Source organism: Clinocottus analis, unplaced genomic scaffold (genome assembly GCF_023055335.1).
Source record: "Clinocottus analis isolate CAN_PGR_092001 unplaced genomic scaffold, fCliAna1.0.p SCAF_16, whole genome shotgun sequence".
Taxonomy (NCBI): domain Eukaryota; kingdom Metazoa; phylum Chordata; class Actinopteri; order Perciformes; family Cottidae; genus Clinocottus; species Clinocottus analis.
This window is the reverse complement of record NW_027175887.1, coordinates 10,825,523-10,844,855: the sequence shown is the minus strand read 5'-3', so window position 1 is coordinate 10,844,855 and position 19,333 is coordinate 10,825,523. Positions and strand designations below refer to the sequence as shown.

Sequence of the window (19,333 nt, the reverse complement as noted above, 5' to 3'; positions counted from 1 at the left end):
GACCATAAACTCTTGTGTACAATGATTACTGAGGTAATAAATTAAGAGAAAAGTTAAGTCTAAGTTTCTCATAGACTTCTAAACTGACGGACTGATTTTTTACCAGAGGAGTCACCCCCTGCTGGCTATTATAAACATTGAGGCCTTTGGCTTCCCTCTTGAGACCTGGAGGTTGCCACCTGGCCAACACATGATAACGTCTGTGTATGTTAAAGTCAGGGTGCCTGTTTCCAGGACTTTCAGAATTTGTTCAGTGCAGTCTATAGTCCTGGACAGGATATTGCCTCCATATGGCATTTTTCTCCGATATGTTTCCAATCATCTCAGATCGCTATAAAAAAGTGACGCAACACAAGGATGATGTCACCCGACACATGGATAGGACACAATGTGACAACCGATTTACAGGTGATCAGGTAAAGCATACTGTGTTTTTAAAGAGACAATAAGTCACAGAACATGCCATTTTAATGATTGTTGGTAAGTCGCAGACAACTTGCTGAATATTGCACACGAGGGAACTGATTTGTGGGGTTCACTTCTCAAAAAACAACAACAAAACAACATGATTTCTAAGAGAATCTTTCATTTTTAGTGGCAGCAGTATTTGTAAGCATTCAACATGATGCTCTGTTCACTATGCATGTCTCTCATAACAATTTGAGTTCAATCTGCCAGCGAGGGAGAGCTGGGAGATGTTATTTGCTCGTTTGTCTGTAATCATTGCTGTCTTGCTGTGCTTCCCTGTGTATCTTTGTGTGAGACACAGAGAGTTGCTGCTGTAATGACAAGAGACTTTATTTCCATTTCACAGTTTGCCATCATTGCCTGTCAGTAGTGATTCTCTTAATCCCTGCTGCTCACTGTCAGTGCGGCACAGTACAGAAATAATGCATCACACACACACACACATACACACAAAAGCCGGCATTCACAGATGAACCATACATCAGACACACCACATACCGAATGTTCAGAGATAACTCACTTCGCCAGCCAATTCTTGGTATCAGAACATCAATTATACCCATTATCAGTGTGAAGGCTTAACTAACCCACAGGAGAAGGTCAGGAAGAAAAGGTGGTTCGAGGCTGAGGACGCTTTATGGTCAGAGTGGCCTGGAGAATCACAGATTGTGTTTCTTTCTTTGTTTAAAACCACAGAAAAAGTGTCTAATTCGTCCTGTGTGAAGATTTTTGTGAATATCGTTTAATCTGCAAACCTTTTACCTGTGATGCCACTTTGTCTTTATGCCTCCATCCCTATACTTTGATCAATAAGTCTGCCTGATGTTCAGATGTGGGATGAATCTGAGTTGAATTAGGAACTTAACCCAAAAAAACAGAGCCCAATATCATGGTGTCCCACTTAAAACTCTCACTTCAAACCAAAGCGTAATCTATAGCGTGCAACAAGATGGGAGCTGCCTGACGCCATGTTTTAATGCGATTGAGAAAGTGTGTCGCTTCCCTCCCTCCTCTTGGATGACTTCAAAAAGTGAGCAGGGGAACTGTGTGATGTTTTTTTGGGACGGCAAAGCCTTTACTTTGACTCTTTCATCTGCTGGGTGACTCACTCTCTCTCTCTCTCACACTCTCTCTCTTTGCCGCCGGGCCCAATGGTGCACTGAGGAAACGAGGAGCTCAGATACGTCTGCGCACACGCACGCACACAAACAAACAACTTATGTTCATACACAAATGCTTTAATGTGTGTTTGTGGAGCAGCTATGATGTAAACATATACCAACCGCAGACGCATAGAACCAATAATCTGAAATCCATGCACGAAACATCCCAAACTTTACATCTTTCTCCCGTAAAATCAGATCCTTCGCTCTGCCTTCCCCATCTCTTTGTCTCCCATTTAGTGTGTTAGTGTGAGGTGAATGCAGACACTCTTTGATCATCCCTCCGTCTATGTTTCTCTTCTCCTCGTTTAATCCATGACCAACTGAATAATGTGATTTGGTGTCTCTCCAAATGGCAGAGAACCAACCTAATAAATCGTCAGCGACAGTGGGCAAGAGAGAGGCAAGACGTGGCTATGATAACAATGACAACAACCTCGTACCACCATCTTCTGGCTGAGGGAGAGAATGTTCTCACCCAGGCGGAAAGTACAAAGGATCAAAGCTAGCGTAAATGGAGGCATATGGATGGTTTATGAAGATGTTAACGAGCGTACTGGAACATTGTATTAAATCGTTCTGCATTTTGAGTTTATTGTTTGGACTTGTTCGTCATTTTAGGAGGACTCGCAGTTTCAAGAATGACTTTTTTGCTCACAACAGCTTTGTAGATACTGTGTCATCACTGCTTGTGGACGTTCTCCTTTTGTTTTGATAAAAAACAAACATAAAAGGTGCTGATGAGCAAAGACACAGGCATTACTGGTGTTACCCGATTAAGAGCAGAGATCCACACAAACAAGATCCACCGACAAAAGGGGTACAAAGTGACCAAGACTGGCACTGTGCTCAATGAAAATGTGGACAATCAGGAGAGCATGTTTTGCACGAAAACACATCTTGGGTGGTCTGATCACAAACACACAGTTCTACATATGGACGTGAATGCAACAAGAACACAGTAAGATCCAATCAGTCAAACCACATTTAGATATGGTTGGGTCCAATAGTGTGAGAGCAGATGGCTCTCCGGCCACATAAAAAGAGTGCCGAGTCAGCTCTGTGCTTAGAACAACAAACAAAAGTTACACAGATGATTTTTCCTTTGCCAAAGAACTTTAATGAGGGTTGAAGTCTGTGCCTGTGCTGAGGTACCAAACTGCCACTGCATTCCTCTTCTCCAGCTGCACTGACTGTGGTCACAAGTGACCAAACACGTTTTGCTTGTAACCAAAGTATCTCACAAAAGCAATGAAATGAAAATCAAATGTGAGTTGGAAGACAAAATGTGCTCACAAATGATCACATTAGACATATTATCCACCACGACTGAATCCAGATGCAACGGGAACGTCTGGATCCTAAATATCAGATCAAGGCCAATGATGCAGACCAAACAAAAGACACCAAGTTGATCCAACCAAAACACACATTTGATCAGATTTGTAGGCAGGGAACTAGTTGCTTTGAAGTCGTACTTTAACTAAGCGTTTTTGATTTTGTAGTTAATTTTTACTTTGCAGCCAAATGATACAGAAGAGCATCAGCACCTAAAGTATCACTGGCTCTGCAATCTGAATGTTCTATTCAGCTGCAGTGTCATTGTGTAACGAGTGGAGATACACAAAATAAAGCTCCAGCACTGGCCGGAGGACTTGTACTGACTCACACACCAACCTAACTTTTTGAGGAAGAACCTCACAAGGTTTTGGATGTTTATACCCTGCTTCCTCGAAGCAAAGTGAATTACTCGTGGGGGGGGGAAAAAGGAGACTAATTGAAAAATAGAGGCCTTCATACCTCAGCTTTCTAATTCTCAACCTGTTTGTGTTTGCGTGTCAAAGGAAGAGTGAGAACTTTGGTGTCACATAGGACATGGCCAGAGGGATACTGGTGCTGTGACACAAGGAGCAGGAATTGGCTACTGCGTGCCAAAAAGCTGCCTCCTCATTGGCTGACGTTTGCCTCCAGGTGGTTTTGTCACACTTGGTTAGTGTTTGATGAAATGCCCTGTCCTTTGATCTGCAGTGAAAGTAGGCGCGCATGTACACGTAAGTACTGCAAATACACACCCATGCTTTTTTTATTCTTCTACTTTACACCAGCAATTAAAAGTCACAAAAATGTGAGTGCTTGAAATGACAAATTACATTCAGTACATGGCCAAACACCAAATAAATATAAGTGTGCACCCTCACCCACACACAGCAAAATGCGCACATCTAATCTCCACAAGAAGTTCAAAAAGCTCTCCAGACTCAAGGAAAAATATTAAACGTTCCAGACGTTATTCATTTCCTATCAAACCTGAAGCCTTTGTCTCACAGTATCTCAGATCTCTAGTATTGACAAGCAGGGAGTACGATACAGCTGAGTGAAGTGGAGAGGTCCAAGACAAAGACCTTTTCTCCTTTCACCAAACTCTAAGCTCATATACTGCCTATTAAGCACTATCTGCAAATATGACCTGTGTTTTATCATCACACACATGCACGCACACACACACACACACGGTAAGAAACAGTATTCCATCCCTTCCTCAAAGCCCAGCAACAGATTTATAGTAACTTTTGATAGAAAGTCCTGATGTTCTTTGCTACAACTTGAACACACGCGGGGAGGACGTGGAGGAAGACAGGGAGAGACGGACAGGTGGAGGTGTGGAGGAAAAAAAAAGGGAGTTAGATAAGGAGGTGGTGTAGGTGAGAGGCCGGATCCATGCTCACTGAAGCCCAGAGATGAAGCGTCTTTATCAGGCACATAGGCGGCTTCACAGGCCCCACAGTGGAGAACGGAGATTGGGAGGTCTGGGGTTGTGTGCGTTCAGTCTCCTCCACGTACACGCCCACCAACACACACATAAAGATAAACTTCAATATCAACCAGAGATATAAAAAAAAAACCCACACCTTCTACTCAGCCTACCTCCATCACTTTTCCTTCTCTGCTTTTCTTTTTTGGTGCAGCTCAAATGTATGGAACTATCTGAACGTCTGATCTCCTCTGATATTCTGTTTCTCATTATTTCATTCCAACACTCCGGCTGTCGACTCCCAAAACACATCCCATCCCCCTGTGTCCCTCTCTGTCTCTCCCTTAAACGCATGTGTCTTTGATGGGAATCCATTCATGGATTTAATGGATTTCTCCGGCCTTTTTTCCAGGATCTGGGAGATGTGTTGAAAAAAAGAAGGGGAGGGGAGAAGCTGGCCTGCCCAGGCTCTGCTTCCAAGAGGATGGTGGACTGCAGAGGACAGCATTTCTGTCTGCATCAAAAGAATGAGAAATTTTTAGCTTACAAAAAAGGGTGAACGAGTCAATATGGATCTGAGAGCTGGCCGACTTCAATCCAATGTGAAAAAAACGGGCGCTACAAAGTAGTGAAACTTTTCCCTGCCCACTCCCAAAGTCAAACTTGGAGACAGATTAGAAAGTAGAAAAAAGGAGGGGAGAGCAAGACGTTCAACCTTTGTTGATTTTTTTTTTTTTTTTTTAGAAGCGTGCACTTTCAGCTGACAAAAAAGCCTGGAGAAATCATTAATCTCTTTCATAAAAAGTGAAACCAGCACATTGCTTGTAGTGTTATCAGTCTGAGTTCAACATTCAGCATCACTGCTTTGAATCCACTCCAGATTTCCCGACAACTGTGGGTCATTTTTTCCCCTGCGTAGAAAAAAAAGGGAGGAGAGAGAGGACTTAAAGGGAGCCAAAAAGATAAATAACTTTTAGCTGCAAAACAGCCTTCTCATATCCAAAAAGGAAGAAAAAAACAGGAAAGATAGGAAATAGCGTGATTTCTTCAAATGAGGATTAGTCTGTAATAAGCACACCATTTCCCTCGGATCTTTCTCCCTTCAGTAACCCTGGTTCTGTGTGCCATATGGAACCAAAATGGCCGACTGTGTGCTTTGGAGGTCCCTGCATTCCGGGGCTAATACTGCGCAGCTGGCGCGGGATGGTGTCTAATGAAAAATGCTCTCTTTGATGGGACCTGCTGAGGGATTAGGTTCTGATCAACCACCTCAGGTCAACTTCCTGCTAGACCAGCACAAGATTATGGGTGATTTCCCAGCCGTGGGTCCAGTTTCTGTCGTGGCGAGGGTAGCGAATATGAGACAGAATGAGAGCAAGAAAGGGAGGAAACCTTTGGACGTTGTAATTAAAGTACTTCCTGGTTCTCTAAGATAGTAAAAAGCAAAGCTGGATATTGGCTCTTCTGAAATGCTGTATTTCTCCTAGTTTCTACTCTGTGACCGACCCTTAAATCCAATCCCCTAACAAGCGTGTACATGTCAAAATGGTATATCCCATCATGGTAAGAGGGTCAATCAAATAATTTAGCTTAAACAAATGCATAAGTAGATGTAGTGGTGATGCTTACTGCAACATTACCTCACTCAGCCTACGTTTAAGCACCCAGAATGCACAGTAATAGCAATATGCTGGGTTTTATGCGGCTCAATAAGACTGCGGGTGCATTTGAGAGGACACATGCACAGGTTTAACCACAGTTGTGATGGTCAAACAATAGGATGAACTGATCTGTACAACTGAGGGCAGTGAAAGACACATCGGGCAGGTCAAAGCGAACCTTTGCGACAGTGGTGAACCCGAGCAAGCCTTCCTCCTCTGGAGGCAGCTATGGCAGAGTGGGTCGTGGCAGTTCGATCCCCGGCTCCTGCTGTCCACACGCCTGTCAAGACAAGGAACTCCTCTCGCAAGGTAGCTTGTTGCCATGGGCGTGGGAGAATGAGTGAACGAGAGGGGTTGTAAAAGGATGAAATCTCGAGACAACTAGTCCCAGTCCTACTCACACAGCCAAGTTCTGTTCTCACGGTCCACACTGATAAACCATAATAATAACTTGATAAAGACAACATTGTTCACGTGTCCGCTGACAAACGCATCAGGCAGATGGAGACACACAGAGAGACAGCGAGAGATCCAATGAAAAAAAATGATACAACAAAACAGCATCTAGGTCTACTAGATGCAACCACGAGCTGAAAGGCAGCCACGCCTCTACTTAGTTAATAACACCTCTCTATCTCTGCCCATCTTTTCCTTCTTAATTCAGTATTTATTGGCCATTCTCGGCCAATAAATACAATAAGCGAACACATGAAGGTGCAGTTTTTTATGTAACCGTTGTTCAAATAGGCATTCATCCATACAGGCAACAGAGAGTGATGTAACGTGATCTATGCAGACAGCACCCTATCGGTAGCTGACTGTATCCCGTCTTTTCCCTCCTTCCCTTCACCCACCTTCTCTTGAGCAGCATCCTTCTCCTGCTGGTGGCTTTCCTCAAGGTCGGCACGGATGCGCTCCATGTCAGAGCGGAGTCGGTCCAGGGATGCGTCTTTGTCCAGGAACGACATTCGTTTTTCTTCCTCCTGGAGTAACGCCAACTCGGCCAATTGTTGCTTGTGCAGTGCATGGGCTCCTTGGAGTTCATCGCGGAGACTTGAACACTCGGCTCCCAAATCGGAAATCGTCTGGAAAGAGATGGATCCAGAGATGCACAGTGAGTTTAGGTAAGTGATGTTAACTGATGACCTGCAGACAGTGTGGCTAAAATCAGGTTAAGATGTAATATTCCAGTTGAGAGAAGAGATGCCATCTTTATTGGTACATAGACATGTGTTAGTTTTACACTTGGATGATGATGTGACTGCCTTAATCATTTTGGCCAAAGTGAACTGTTTTTAAGAATTTCTTTTGTTTATCATGTATCCCCCCCAGATGCATTTATGTTAAAATATGTTTATTTAATCTTACAATGAAGACAAGTTATGAGAACACATATTCTTTACTCATGCATTTCTGATACTGACACGTTTTATCAATATTCTGGCTGGATCAGTGGCCGGGATATGCTCTGAGAAATATGTGATGATTAAGAGAAACAGAAGTCTAAGCTGCGTCCTGTAGGGTGAAAATATAGAAACACAAATCTATATTGATAACCCAATGCACTGAATCATACTGTACCATTGATAGATATGAGTAATGAGTAATGTGATGCTGCAGAATGTTTGAGACGAGTATCCAAGCGTGAGGGAGTGCCTGTGCAGTCTCACTAAGAGCAGGAAAGTTTCACAAACATGCTTCCTGTGTTTTCCTCTGTGTGTTTGTGTAGGGGCTGCTGCAATGGCGTGACTCCTCTCTTGACCTCTCTCTTTTCGAACAAGCAGCCTTGACTTTACCCGATGAGCCTTTTTAATAGTGCTGCCAGTGAGCATCAACATTACACAGTACGAATGCTAATAAGCCCAACCCCGCAGCCTCAGAAACACCAGAAATCTCAGAAGTTTTGAAAAAATGCCAAAAGGAAAAAAGATAAGCTTACTGTTTTAACAAAACTGCATCACTTAAGCTGGTATGATGAAGACCGTCTGCAACCTCAGAACGGAAAGATGCGCTTTCTTAATGCAAATTCCACATTATTTTAAACTTCAGGCTTCAGCATGAGGGCACACTGGATGTGCATTTGTGATATGACAACACACATCTACTATATATTTGCATATCACATGTTCACTGTCCGCAAACAGACACTTTAAAAACACCCGTTTTACAATGTATCTGTATACCGTGTTATGATTAGTTTCAACAACAAGCAATAATCAAGAGAGCATCAGAGTAAAGTGCAGGTGGCTCTCAGGTGCATTGCAGTTGCTGTGTTTCACCCTTCCCTACCTATATTGCAGATATTCCCCAGCTATTGCACATCCTCATTACTCTCCTTGGTTTATTTCGTACTTAGGTTCGCACAATGTGCTCTGCCTCTTGCCCCCCTCTTTAAAAGCTTGGGCATCCAAGGACAACGCCATGTTAAGGCAATCAGACAGAAAGTGCCTGAAGTCTTTTTTAGCGGGCACAGGGGAGAATCAAAGAGACTTCAAAAGGCGTGTCACAAAAACAGGCAGATGCTGTGGCTCTGTGTGTGCCAGTGTTGGAGAGAGTATAACACAGCCAAATCCACTTGTACACACACACACCGTGAACAGCCAAATATGCTCGCGCTGTCACACACATACAATGGCGTGCAGCAGATTCAGAGAGAATATGAGGCAAAAGAAAAACAAACACATGCAATCCTCTATCTCGATGTCCCACTCCGCTGTCTCTCAGCATTACCCGTCGCCCTGCTCCGCTGGTGCCTTCAAGGGCAAGCCGCAAAAGGATCTGAGCCCTGGAGAATCTTTAATGTATAATTCTCTCTTTAACAAATGTGGATGATCTGCCTTTCCAAAAACTCTTTTAATAAGTTAGAGTGTAATCTCAGAACAGAGGCACTGCCAATGACACTTCAAACACTTAAGAGGCCAAAAGAGCGCGTCTCCTTTGCGAGTATGTGAGCGCAGACACTTCCAACAGGACACATGCTAGCATGCGGCTGACGAGCTTTGTGATGCAGCAGCCCTCTGCGACAATAGGCGTGTCAAATGAAACGCAACGGGTCAAATCTTGTCAGCTTAAAAGGCCGGGAGAACAGAACGCTGGTAACAGACTTTCTGTTTCCAACGAGAGAAAAAGACACAAAGTGAAATGTAGAAGATAAGGCATGAGACGTCATCCTCTACTGTAGATCTTCATAGCGAAAATATGGTGAGAAACAGAAACTAAAAACACCCGACATAGCTCCTCTGCCACATTATCTTTTTAATCAGACTTAATAGGACGGACATTCAACCAATGTGCTACTTTCCTTGCCAACTGTATTATGTCAATTGCTTCATCATCACCCTTTGTGAAGAGCCAGGGTGTGATGGGAATACAACTGCAGATGTTCTAACTTTCTTTGACCGCAACCACAACGAAGCTGCCACTCCCGTCATTGTTAGAGATTATGCAAGCTTCCATTAATGGCAATTATGAGTCGTGAAGAGTGTTCACGATTTATAAAAAGAGGACCCCCTTTACCGCTTCAGTCACCTCTGACCAAACAGATAAAACAGAAAAATAACTTTAACATTCTTCTTAAAGGACTTATAAGTATTTTACTGGTAAGCTAATCTGGGAAACATGTCATGAAGGATGTATTAACATAAGAGTAAAGTGATGTGTTTTTCCATTTAAAAAAAGCATTACATGAACTCGCTGTATCTGTAAACAGGCAAAACCGTTCTCACAGTGGATAATATGACTTGGCAAACAGCGGCGCAACTAATGACATTCATAATTGCTGTATTCCATCTTGGCATGTCAGTGCCAGGCCCTGGTATTGTGCATGTTGGCTTCCTGACATGGCTCACTGGCACACCTAAATGGAGCTTATCCCTTAACCTAATTACAGTAGTTGCACATGTGCTGCTCCCATTGTGACAACTCAAAAAACTGCTGTGAGAAAACAAAGTTTGCATTAACGTGACAGGTAGAAAACTCTCAACCTAAACTTTGTTGACCTATGCTATAAACCTAACTTATGTCTGGACTTTATTCTACTTTGGGATACACTATTATTGACCTTTTACTGATAGCTAGATGACACCACTCGCATGTCTGTGCAGTAATTATGGAGTTCAGTTTGTGCATGGATTAAACAAACAATATTCAACAAATTATCCAGTGAGCGTGAGAGGCGCTGGCAGGCATATTTCTGAGCTTTGGAGAGAGCCAACGGTTTCTCCCTGCTTACAGTCTTGATGCTAAGATAAGCTAAGCTAATCTACTCCTGCGTCGAGCTACACAGGTAAAGCACATGTGTCGTGAGATCAGAGTGGTATCTTCCAATCGAACGAGAGATCAAATATTTCCTGTTAGATTATTCCTAACACATGTATTCTTCATTATCTGTTCACAAAACATTTCCTTAATCGTTTTATTTATCTGGCCCTCATGCGGACACTATTTTGTTTAACACAAAAAACGCTGTTGTGACAGTAAAACTGTGTGTTGCAACAGGGCAACCAACGCTGTATGTAACAATCCTAAAGCACAGTATGTACATATGTCATATGCAATATGCACCGATAGTATGTTAGCAACATGACTGACAAATAATAACCAATAAAATAGCCTGACAATTTCAGCCTTCACAGGTAAATAATGTACAGAGGTTTAGAATTAAATATGAAAACATAGGTAAGAGTGTTGTAACGAATGTTTTACTGTTGTCAGCCAAATAGAAATGCATCTGTCTGAGATCCAAGGTGTAAAGTATGCACATACTAAATGGCTTCATGGTTAGAAAGAGAACACGCTGCGACACTCAACTCTTCACTGAGCATCAGGAGCCACTGATGACTTCGGTCATGATTAATCGTAGGAAAAACAGCTAGGTTCTCAGATAACAGCACAATACATGGGAAGATGATTATGATGATGAAATGAATCAAAGAATCACAACACAGCTCAGTGAGACCCGCTACTGGAAATCATTGAGAAACAAGACAGGATCCACTTGACGATACCAGATCTCAGGGACCCATCATATGGTAAACGGCCAAACACCAGCGTGGGGAGACAATCAATGCGTACACGGGTCGAGCTGTCTGCCTTGTTTGCTTTATCAGACTTCCTCTTAGCTTGGCTTAACTCAGTCTGTCATCACCCTCTTCATTTGACACATCTTAATCACGTACTCGGGATTGAAATGCTTTGAAAAATTGACAGCATCATTATTTAGTCCATCATGGCCCAGAAGAAAGACCTCACAAAACTTGCGCTCTCTCCCATGCTGTTTGAAGTCCAGATGGCGTGTATGCTCCTTTAGAAAAATAAATAATTAGTCGGGAAAATACCTAGTTTTCGAGGGGGAGCCGGTGGCGAAAAAATATGAATGATGTTTTTTTTGCATTAAACAAACAAGTCTATTTTTTTGCAGAAAAAAACAAAAACAAGGCTTCAAATCAATTCATAATGCTTGTCCTAGTTTGTTATATATTATTCAACAATGCGGAAAAAAATAGCAAACTATGTTGAATTGTATTATTATATAATACATTGAATCTTTATATTCTCAAAATTTGCCTGCGTTTATTGAGAAGGTGAAATGAGTAAGGAAAGCTGCCTATGTTAAATATATTCATAACACTCCATGGGTGGAGGATGTCATCACAATATGTGTTGTGGGGAGGCGAAAAAGAAAGGCCACTGCATTAGGACTGGGGCGTGTTAGAGTGTTCCAGTGATGGATCCCAGAAACCGCCGACAAAACTCCCTCGTCCTCTGGGAGGCATTGATCAGCTGACAGCACGGCACAGAACTGGCTGCAAGCAGACGTGTTTAACCAGCCAGAAGACATTTCATCATCCTGGACAGACAGCCAAATGAAAGCTTCCTTTCATACTCTGGTATTTTTAAAAAAAAACGGTTTCACAAATACTTTATTCTTTTAGGAGAACATGCAGGTCCACAAGGCTGGGAATTGAGAGTTAATCCCCGGAGTCGGTGGCATGCCAATCAGACAACAGGTCTTGAAGCCAGCGGCTTAATTCGGATTCTTTCATAACGTGTAACGGCAAAAGCACAAACGGCAAAAGAAACTTAAAAGTGTAAATATTGACAAATAGAAGCCTCATGTACACACCAGATGGGTCATATAGCCTGAATAATGTGTAGCGGCTCGATTGTGGGTGAAGCCAGTGTATTTTGGATAACACACTCGGGTGGAATGAGGACAACCTGTCCACGGTTTTTGTTTTTTCTTCCTTCTTTTAAAAACTTCCTTCCAATCGCTGCTACGAGTCCTTGACTCTTATTCTCAAACACCAGGCAAGACTCAGGAAGGCTATGTATTAGTGTCCCACCACATCAAAGCGATGAGTGGGTACGACTCCTCCTACGAGTGTGTGACTGACATTTGCTGTTCACTTTGCTAACTTCTGAGCGACAACTGTCCTTGGACTGATTCCAGGAAGACTGAGAGAAAGTGAAATAATGAAGCCTGGGTTCAATCGCCATAGCAGGGATTAGGGTTGTCTGTTGCCGACATGGCTCTTGATGATAATACATTGTCCGTCTGACCCATGTGGTTGGAGCGCGTTTGAAAAGGCCTGAGGCTCCCACAAGCACAAGCGAAAAGAAAGAAGAAAAGACGCCATGGCATTTGCTTCGCAGGAAGTGCTCTGTTTTCTGAAAATGTTCTTTTTCAAAATTCCATTCATATTTTCACCACTTTCACAGCCCTGTGTGATGGTGTAGAAAGGCTGCAGGCGAGGGGCCACTCTGTCCTGCTATCACTTTGACGGGACAGATTTCTTAAGGGGTAAACAACTTTGGTGATGCAAAAGTGTTTAATAAGAAGTGGCTTTACTCAGTGTAAAAAAACAAAAAAACAAAAACAAAAGCCTCATCTTTAATACATATCTGCTGCCGGAGTGTCAGCTTCTTGTCATTTTAACAGCTTGTCCATAGATCAGTGCTCACACAGGAAGTCAAAACCATCCCCACTGCTTTCAGAAAAACCCCACAAACCCCGTCCAAGGCCGAAGTGAAAATCTGGATTTCTGCCGCTTTAGCATCTGACATTAGGCAGGCGTCTGATCTCTACTCAAAATGCTGCACGAGCAAACAGGAACTGAGAATTTGAGATGAGCACTGGGGAAGTTTGTTTTCTGTCACCTCATGAGATCCTAAGATTTGTCAAACAATGCGTCATTTTGACACGAGTAGGACAGCATGTTATCAGCAGAAATGGCATTTCCAGAAACCCAAATAACACACTAGCTGGTGTCATCAGTGCTGTGAAAGACATTTTCCAAAAATATTAGACGTGGGATCATTCAAGTGGGAATGAAAAGAAAAGAAAAAATACAACTGATCCGTCATGTTACACAGTTCCTAGCTTTCAGAGTGCTGTGACACAAGCCAGCCAGTACAGCAGCGTGGCGATATAATATGACTTGACTAGCAATGAGGAACAGAGCTGACAAACGAAGGACACAATATTTTGACATTTTAGCTCTTAACAGGGGGTCATTTTGTCTCTTAGTGGGATTATCCCTCCATTGACAAAAAACAACAACATTCAAGACAAAATTATTAAAAATGCTCAACTTGGGTGATTCTTAGGTCGTCAAATGTTGCAAGAAAAAAATTGATAGTGTTGGTTAACACTTTTTTTAAGGTTAAAACTAAATTGTTATTGTTGGTGGTAAACGTAATTGATCTGTAACACGCCCGTTTTCCGTACATATATTACTTTGTGACGGCGAAATAAAAAAATGTGTAAACGTAAGGTCGGATATCTTCGGAAGTCATTTTGTGCGACTGTGGCTGGATCTCCATCCCCACTTAACGGCTAATAAACAAAATTCTGAGAATGAAGAGTCAAACACATCCCCCGTTGGGGGCTGGCTTGTCAAACGGCTTCCCACAGAGCGCCAAGCTAGCCCCGGCTGGAGGGAGGCGAAGGCTGAGCGAGTGTCAGCGATGTGCAGTAATACAGAGCCAAATGTCACACAATCACTGTGGCCGGCAATGCTGGAATAAGAGAAAGATGGAGATGGCTACCTGCTGTGAGAGGAGAATGCCATGCAGAGATACACTTCGTTGGGAGTACGGGGCGCTTGTCGCTGGTCCACAATCGTACAGCGGAAAATAAAAGAGATTGGACCCAGGATTTTGTAATAAATGCTCTGTGCTTTAGATCTCTCCTCCTTCTTCTGGCTACCTGTGGTTTCTGGATTTCAAGTCTTTACACTTCTTTCACGAAACCCTGCGGCGGTAAAAAATAAATAATTAAAAAATTATTTTCTTTTCGCGCAAGCGGAAGTTTGGACCGCGGAATATTTTTTGTTTTGCTCATTTCGTTTTTTAAAAACTTTTTCTTGAGCGCAATGTTGTTTTTGCCCAAATAAAATGCCTTTTTATTCAAATAGCAATATCTCAAATCTTCCGTACGCTCGCACTAGATACAAAGCTACCTTTAAAATTATTCATATCCAATATCTGTCTTGCTTAAAGTCAACTAAAAGTGTCTTAACCCGCTGTGCTTTTGAAACCCCAGGAAAACGTCAATGGGCAAAATACAAAATGGTTGTCCACGGGAGAGCGGTGGGTCAGCATGTATGTGTGTGTGTGTGCAAACGTGGATCAGTGGAGACCCCCTACCTGGGCATCGCGCTTCCTCCACTCCTGGGTTTGCTGTTGGTGCTGTTGCAAGGCTGCCCTGGCCTGCCTCTCCAGGCTGCTCACCTCCCACTGGTGCTCCTGGACCAGGCTGTCCTTTTCCGCGCTGTGCTGCTGCTGTAGCCGCGTCCTCTCCTGCTCGTGCTGCATGCGCTGCTCAGCCATCTGATTGGACAAGCAGGCAAAAGAGAGACTTCATCAGCCAACACACACTCAGAGCAATCCTGTCGTCATGACAACTTGTCCATCCACCGATCCATTCATCTTTTCTTCGTCCTGTTCCTTAAACCACCTTGCCTCCACCGAGAACACCCGACCAATTTGGGCGAAATTGGTAGTTAGGTGGGAAAAAAGCGGGAAAAAAAAGTTTTCTCCAATTCCTCACGTTGTCGGACATGAAGTGATGTGTTTACATCTGGCTTGCTCCCCCGCCCTCCCACCTCTCCTGCCAATTGTACAGACCGGCCCTCAATGTCCCGCTCCTCTCTCTCTCGCTCTTCAAATCTGCCCCCCTCGCCCTATTCTGCCATCGGCATATAAAAGAGCAGCTAGTTTGAGCTACGCATGTAAGCTGGTAGGGGTTAGCCATCTGGCTGCAGCAGCTACCCAATGCCCCATGCTATGCGCCTGACAGCATGCGAAAATCGGCTTAGGCGATGACTATGATGATCATTATAAACCCAAATCAGAAAGAAGAAAAAAACTGGAGCGGGAGGGAACGATAGCCGAAACTTTGTGGTGAACCGCGAGGATGCTAAAAGATTCTGCATACCTACCTGTAATTATATCAGGTTTAATTTAACCAATTTAAAAACTATTCATGCCATTAATTATTTAATATCTGTTCACCTTTGTTTTTTTTATAAATTACGCTCAAGCAACAATTACCGGCTATCATTGGGGTTTATGCTACGAATGAGGATATATGAAGTAAGAGCATAGCAAGGAGCTGTACGCGCCAGTCAACAAGAAGGCTTGAGGTATAAACCTAGTAGACTTCAGTCTCACTGGAGTTACAACCAGCTACACACAATACAGTAGAGGAAAATATAATACTTTTAATGGGACACAAAGCCCCAATTTTTCAGGGCTTAATTGTCCTGGCAGCTGAAGCCAGTCTGTATTGCAGCACGCCAGTGAGCGGAGTCACCTGCTGAGAGGTGAGCCTGGGCAGCACCAAGCCCCCAAGCCTTTCCCAGGCTCTGTTCCCTTCCCACTCCCCCATGGCGGGGGGACCAGTGACCCCCACACCATCCCGTCGTGCAGCCCCGGCCCGAGTCTTGAAAGGACAGCAGGGGCCTGGGGCCCATTCGCTTCCCTGCTTTGAAGCTAATCCCCTGCACATTGTGCTTGATGGCACCCTACCTGGCCTGCCAGAGAAGCGGAGATCCACAGCCTCTACACCCGGTGCCTGCTATACCCACGGACCTATCTTCGGACGTTGCGTGCTATTCAGAGCAGGTGATGAATGAGCGGCTATCTACAGGAAGCCGGATCCCGTCCCTGAGAGCACTGAGAGGAAGGCCACAATAGAAACTTCATTTTGGCAGTCGAGAATTTATCCCTCCGGTTTTGAGAGCGCTTCGCCCTCTGAAAAGAGCAACGAGAAGAATTATAACTGGATACAAAATTCATTTTTATCTTTGCGGCTCCGTTGATGGCAACAAAGAGACCCTCAAAATACCTCACACATTCCAATTCTCTCCAGTTCATAATAGACCAGCACAGAGCGCCATTAAACAAACACTATGTAGGATTTGAGCAATATCTTCCACTTGCTGCCACTGGCGATGGGGTCTACGGTGCACTCCACAGACTTCTTTAAGATCCACAGCCAGAATGCGTTGTCCCACAGGGATCGTCAGATTGATAGAGCAGCACAAGTTGATAAGACTGATAAGCAGGCAATGGCTTCGAGAACTCCCCGGCAGGACAGCAGGACATGCTGTAGGACATCGTAGCTTACTGTTCGCTCCAGTTTAGAGTCTCGGGTCATGGGGGGTTTTGATGGAAAGAGGGGATCTGAGGTGAAACGAGCATGATGAAGAAATAAGCAAGATAGATCCATTGTGAGAAAAAAAACAGCTAAAAGAAAAAGACGGAGAAGAGATGACAGAGAGCAGACCCAGCAAGGAGCCTGGTTGTGACATCACGGAGCGCCAGCGTGCAGCGGAGGATGCTGGGTGCTGCGGTTCTTAAAGGGACCGGCATGGCGTTTATGAGGGAAGACTGAGTCGGTTATAGCACAGCTTGGTGCCACGGATACAGAGTGGGCCGGGTGTTACTGCACAGCACGACTCCTGTCAGACCCAACTGACATGGTTGTGTGTGTGTGTGTGTGTGTGTGTGTGTGTGCTCGCATTGAGACAGGACAGTGAGGTAATCGACTTCTTTCAGCCCCTGTGGGGGGGGAGCTGAAATGTTTGGGAAGGAGGAGGAAAGAGGAGGGCGAAGCAGAGAGTTGAACAGAAGCCCTGTCTGGTCTCAGCAGGGGAGGCTGGGGTGGGTGTGGGAAGGATGGGAGAGATAGAAGAAAGACAAGCCTCTCACTCCCAACTGTAAGTTTTGAACTAAAGATGGCCAGCGAGCGGCGCTGTATATAAGTATTCATCCCTAGATCCAATTTGTCCACACACGTCTATAAACTATAGGCTCCTTTATTATTATCGGAAATCTCAATCGGACCGTTGAGGTTTCCCTTAACTCTCAAGGGCACGACTCCAAACCAGCCATTTGAACCTCACTGCATCACTCCAGCGTCATGAGGCTGTCTGCGAGGACACCATGACGTCCAGCTGCAAACAGGGTCAGCTGGAAAACAACTCCTTCATACATAGCGGCCCTTTTTAACGGCTCATTGAAGTTGGCCTTGAGGGAATGTTCTTTTGTGAGCATCTGAATGGACAAACTTGACCCCCTGCAATCGTGTGACACCAATCTCTCTGGAGTGGTGACACAATGCACAGACACATGCAGGCATGGGTTACACACAGAGTACCCATGGTCACGCTTCTGTGTGTGCAGAAACACAGTGACAGAATGCACACACAACATAAAACAATTGTGCTCGCAGTAACTCATGAATAATCGCATGTCTTCACGTGTGTACAGACGAATTTCCTCTTTTCTTTCTCTAGTCTTCCAACTATGTCACCAGCACTCACATCAACATCATCACCTAGATGGGCCTTTCATCTTTATATGTTTTTTATCTTCACGACAAAAGCCTTCCTGACGAGTTGCTAACCCTGCGTAGCTGGCTTCAACTGTCAGCTGCACCCCCACACTCTGTAGCAGAAGATAACCGTCGCTTCAATCTTTTCTGAGATGCTTTGATTACTTACCTGTTTTTCACATGAGATGGAAGTCATGATACCTCAGAGCAATATACTTAAGTTGGCACATAAAACACTGATAAATTGACAGCTACTGGATCGTTACAGAGGCATGAAAATGTCTTATGGATATACATACAATCTGTTTAAAGGTTTAAGCGGCACCGTCTGATTTCTATGAGTATACACACTTGCAGAAAGAACTAAAAAGAGGCATTTCCCGCTTTCCCCACTTAAATGCATTTTTGGCAGATACAAAAATCCTATTTGGATCTTTTGAAAGTGGAATTTATTTTATAGCCATGAACTTTATTATAATTACAAACACAAGTGTTCGGTCATGGAGCAAATCAATAACGTGCAACCATTACTCTACTCCTTGGCAACAACACCGGGCAAATCTACAGCACATTACACGCGGTGTAAACTTCATCTGGCCCGGAGACGAGTGTTTGCATGCTTATTAACGGACAGGTTGAATGCTGAACATGTATCATGTCGTGAATACAGACGGGAACTAGACATGAGTTAGTGCTGTAGTCTCTTAAATCTTCTTCATATAAAAGAAATATTTAAAGAACTTAAATTATTCATCATTTGACGGCAATTTAGGAATAATACATGACTTGTCCAATGGTGCAATTATTAGTTGCGATGCAGGGCTAAACAACAGTAACAATATTGATTATTTTGTCAATTTTTGTACTCTCAATTGAGGTACACCAGATTGTTTTGAATATTATATACATTCTAAAATGAAATGGGGTGAAAACTTTTTTTTTGTTTGAGTGTTACTATAGTTGCACACAGGTTACACAAAGAAAGAACTGAAGGTAACACTTTCTAACCACTAACTTAAGAGTACACATTCTTATCAGTGGCATCGTTCAAGTATACGGACAGAGATAAAAAAAAAAAAATCACACCGACTGTCTGCTGAGAATGTAAGTCATGAAAATATAATGTAAGTCATGAAAATATAACTAATATAACCAATATAACTTTCCTGCATGCCGCCTACAATGAGACTGGCCGCCTCCGATAATATCCATTTCTGTGGATTAATTGAATCCGATGCTATATAAGAAATGTCCTCCTATCAGCAAGCTGGATTTCAATGAGGAGTGAAAATGGTTTCTCGACTCCTAATCGAAGAAGAGTGACAGAGATTCGATGATAAGGCATGCCGAGTGTTTGCCATGCAGATTGCATTAGTTTTCAATTGGCAACGTTTAAGATATTTATTGAGCTGCAATCCGAGCTTAATCTAAAGCGTGTCCCTTATCA

The 19,333-nt window shown here is 43.5% G+C and overlaps 1 protein-coding gene across 4 annotated transcripts in view; it reads right to left on the bottom strand.

Annotated features, from left to right (window-relative positions):
* The window catches only part of cep112 (centrosomal protein 112), a 92,437-nt gene that overhangs the window by 32,552 nt on the left and 40,552 nt on the right, over nucleotides 1-19,333 (bottom strand). For 3 of the 4 annotated variants that reach the window (XR_011077575.1, XR_011077576.1, XM_068578160.1), the window contains exons 20-21: nucleotides 14,694-14,876; nucleotides 6,899-7,129 (exon numbers count right to left, since the gene is read on the bottom strand). Coding sequence is in view for 2 of the 4 variants with exons in the window: in XM_068578160.1 (XP_068434261.1) it covers nucleotides 6,899-7,129; nucleotides 14,694-14,876 (414 nt within the window). In the remaining 2 variants the exon portion in view is untranslated. Of the gene's footprint in view, nucleotides 1-5,158; nucleotides 5,295-6,898; nucleotides 7,130-14,693; nucleotides 14,877-19,333 lie in introns of those variants that run through there. The other variant, XM_068578162.1, reaches the window with a different exon arrangement.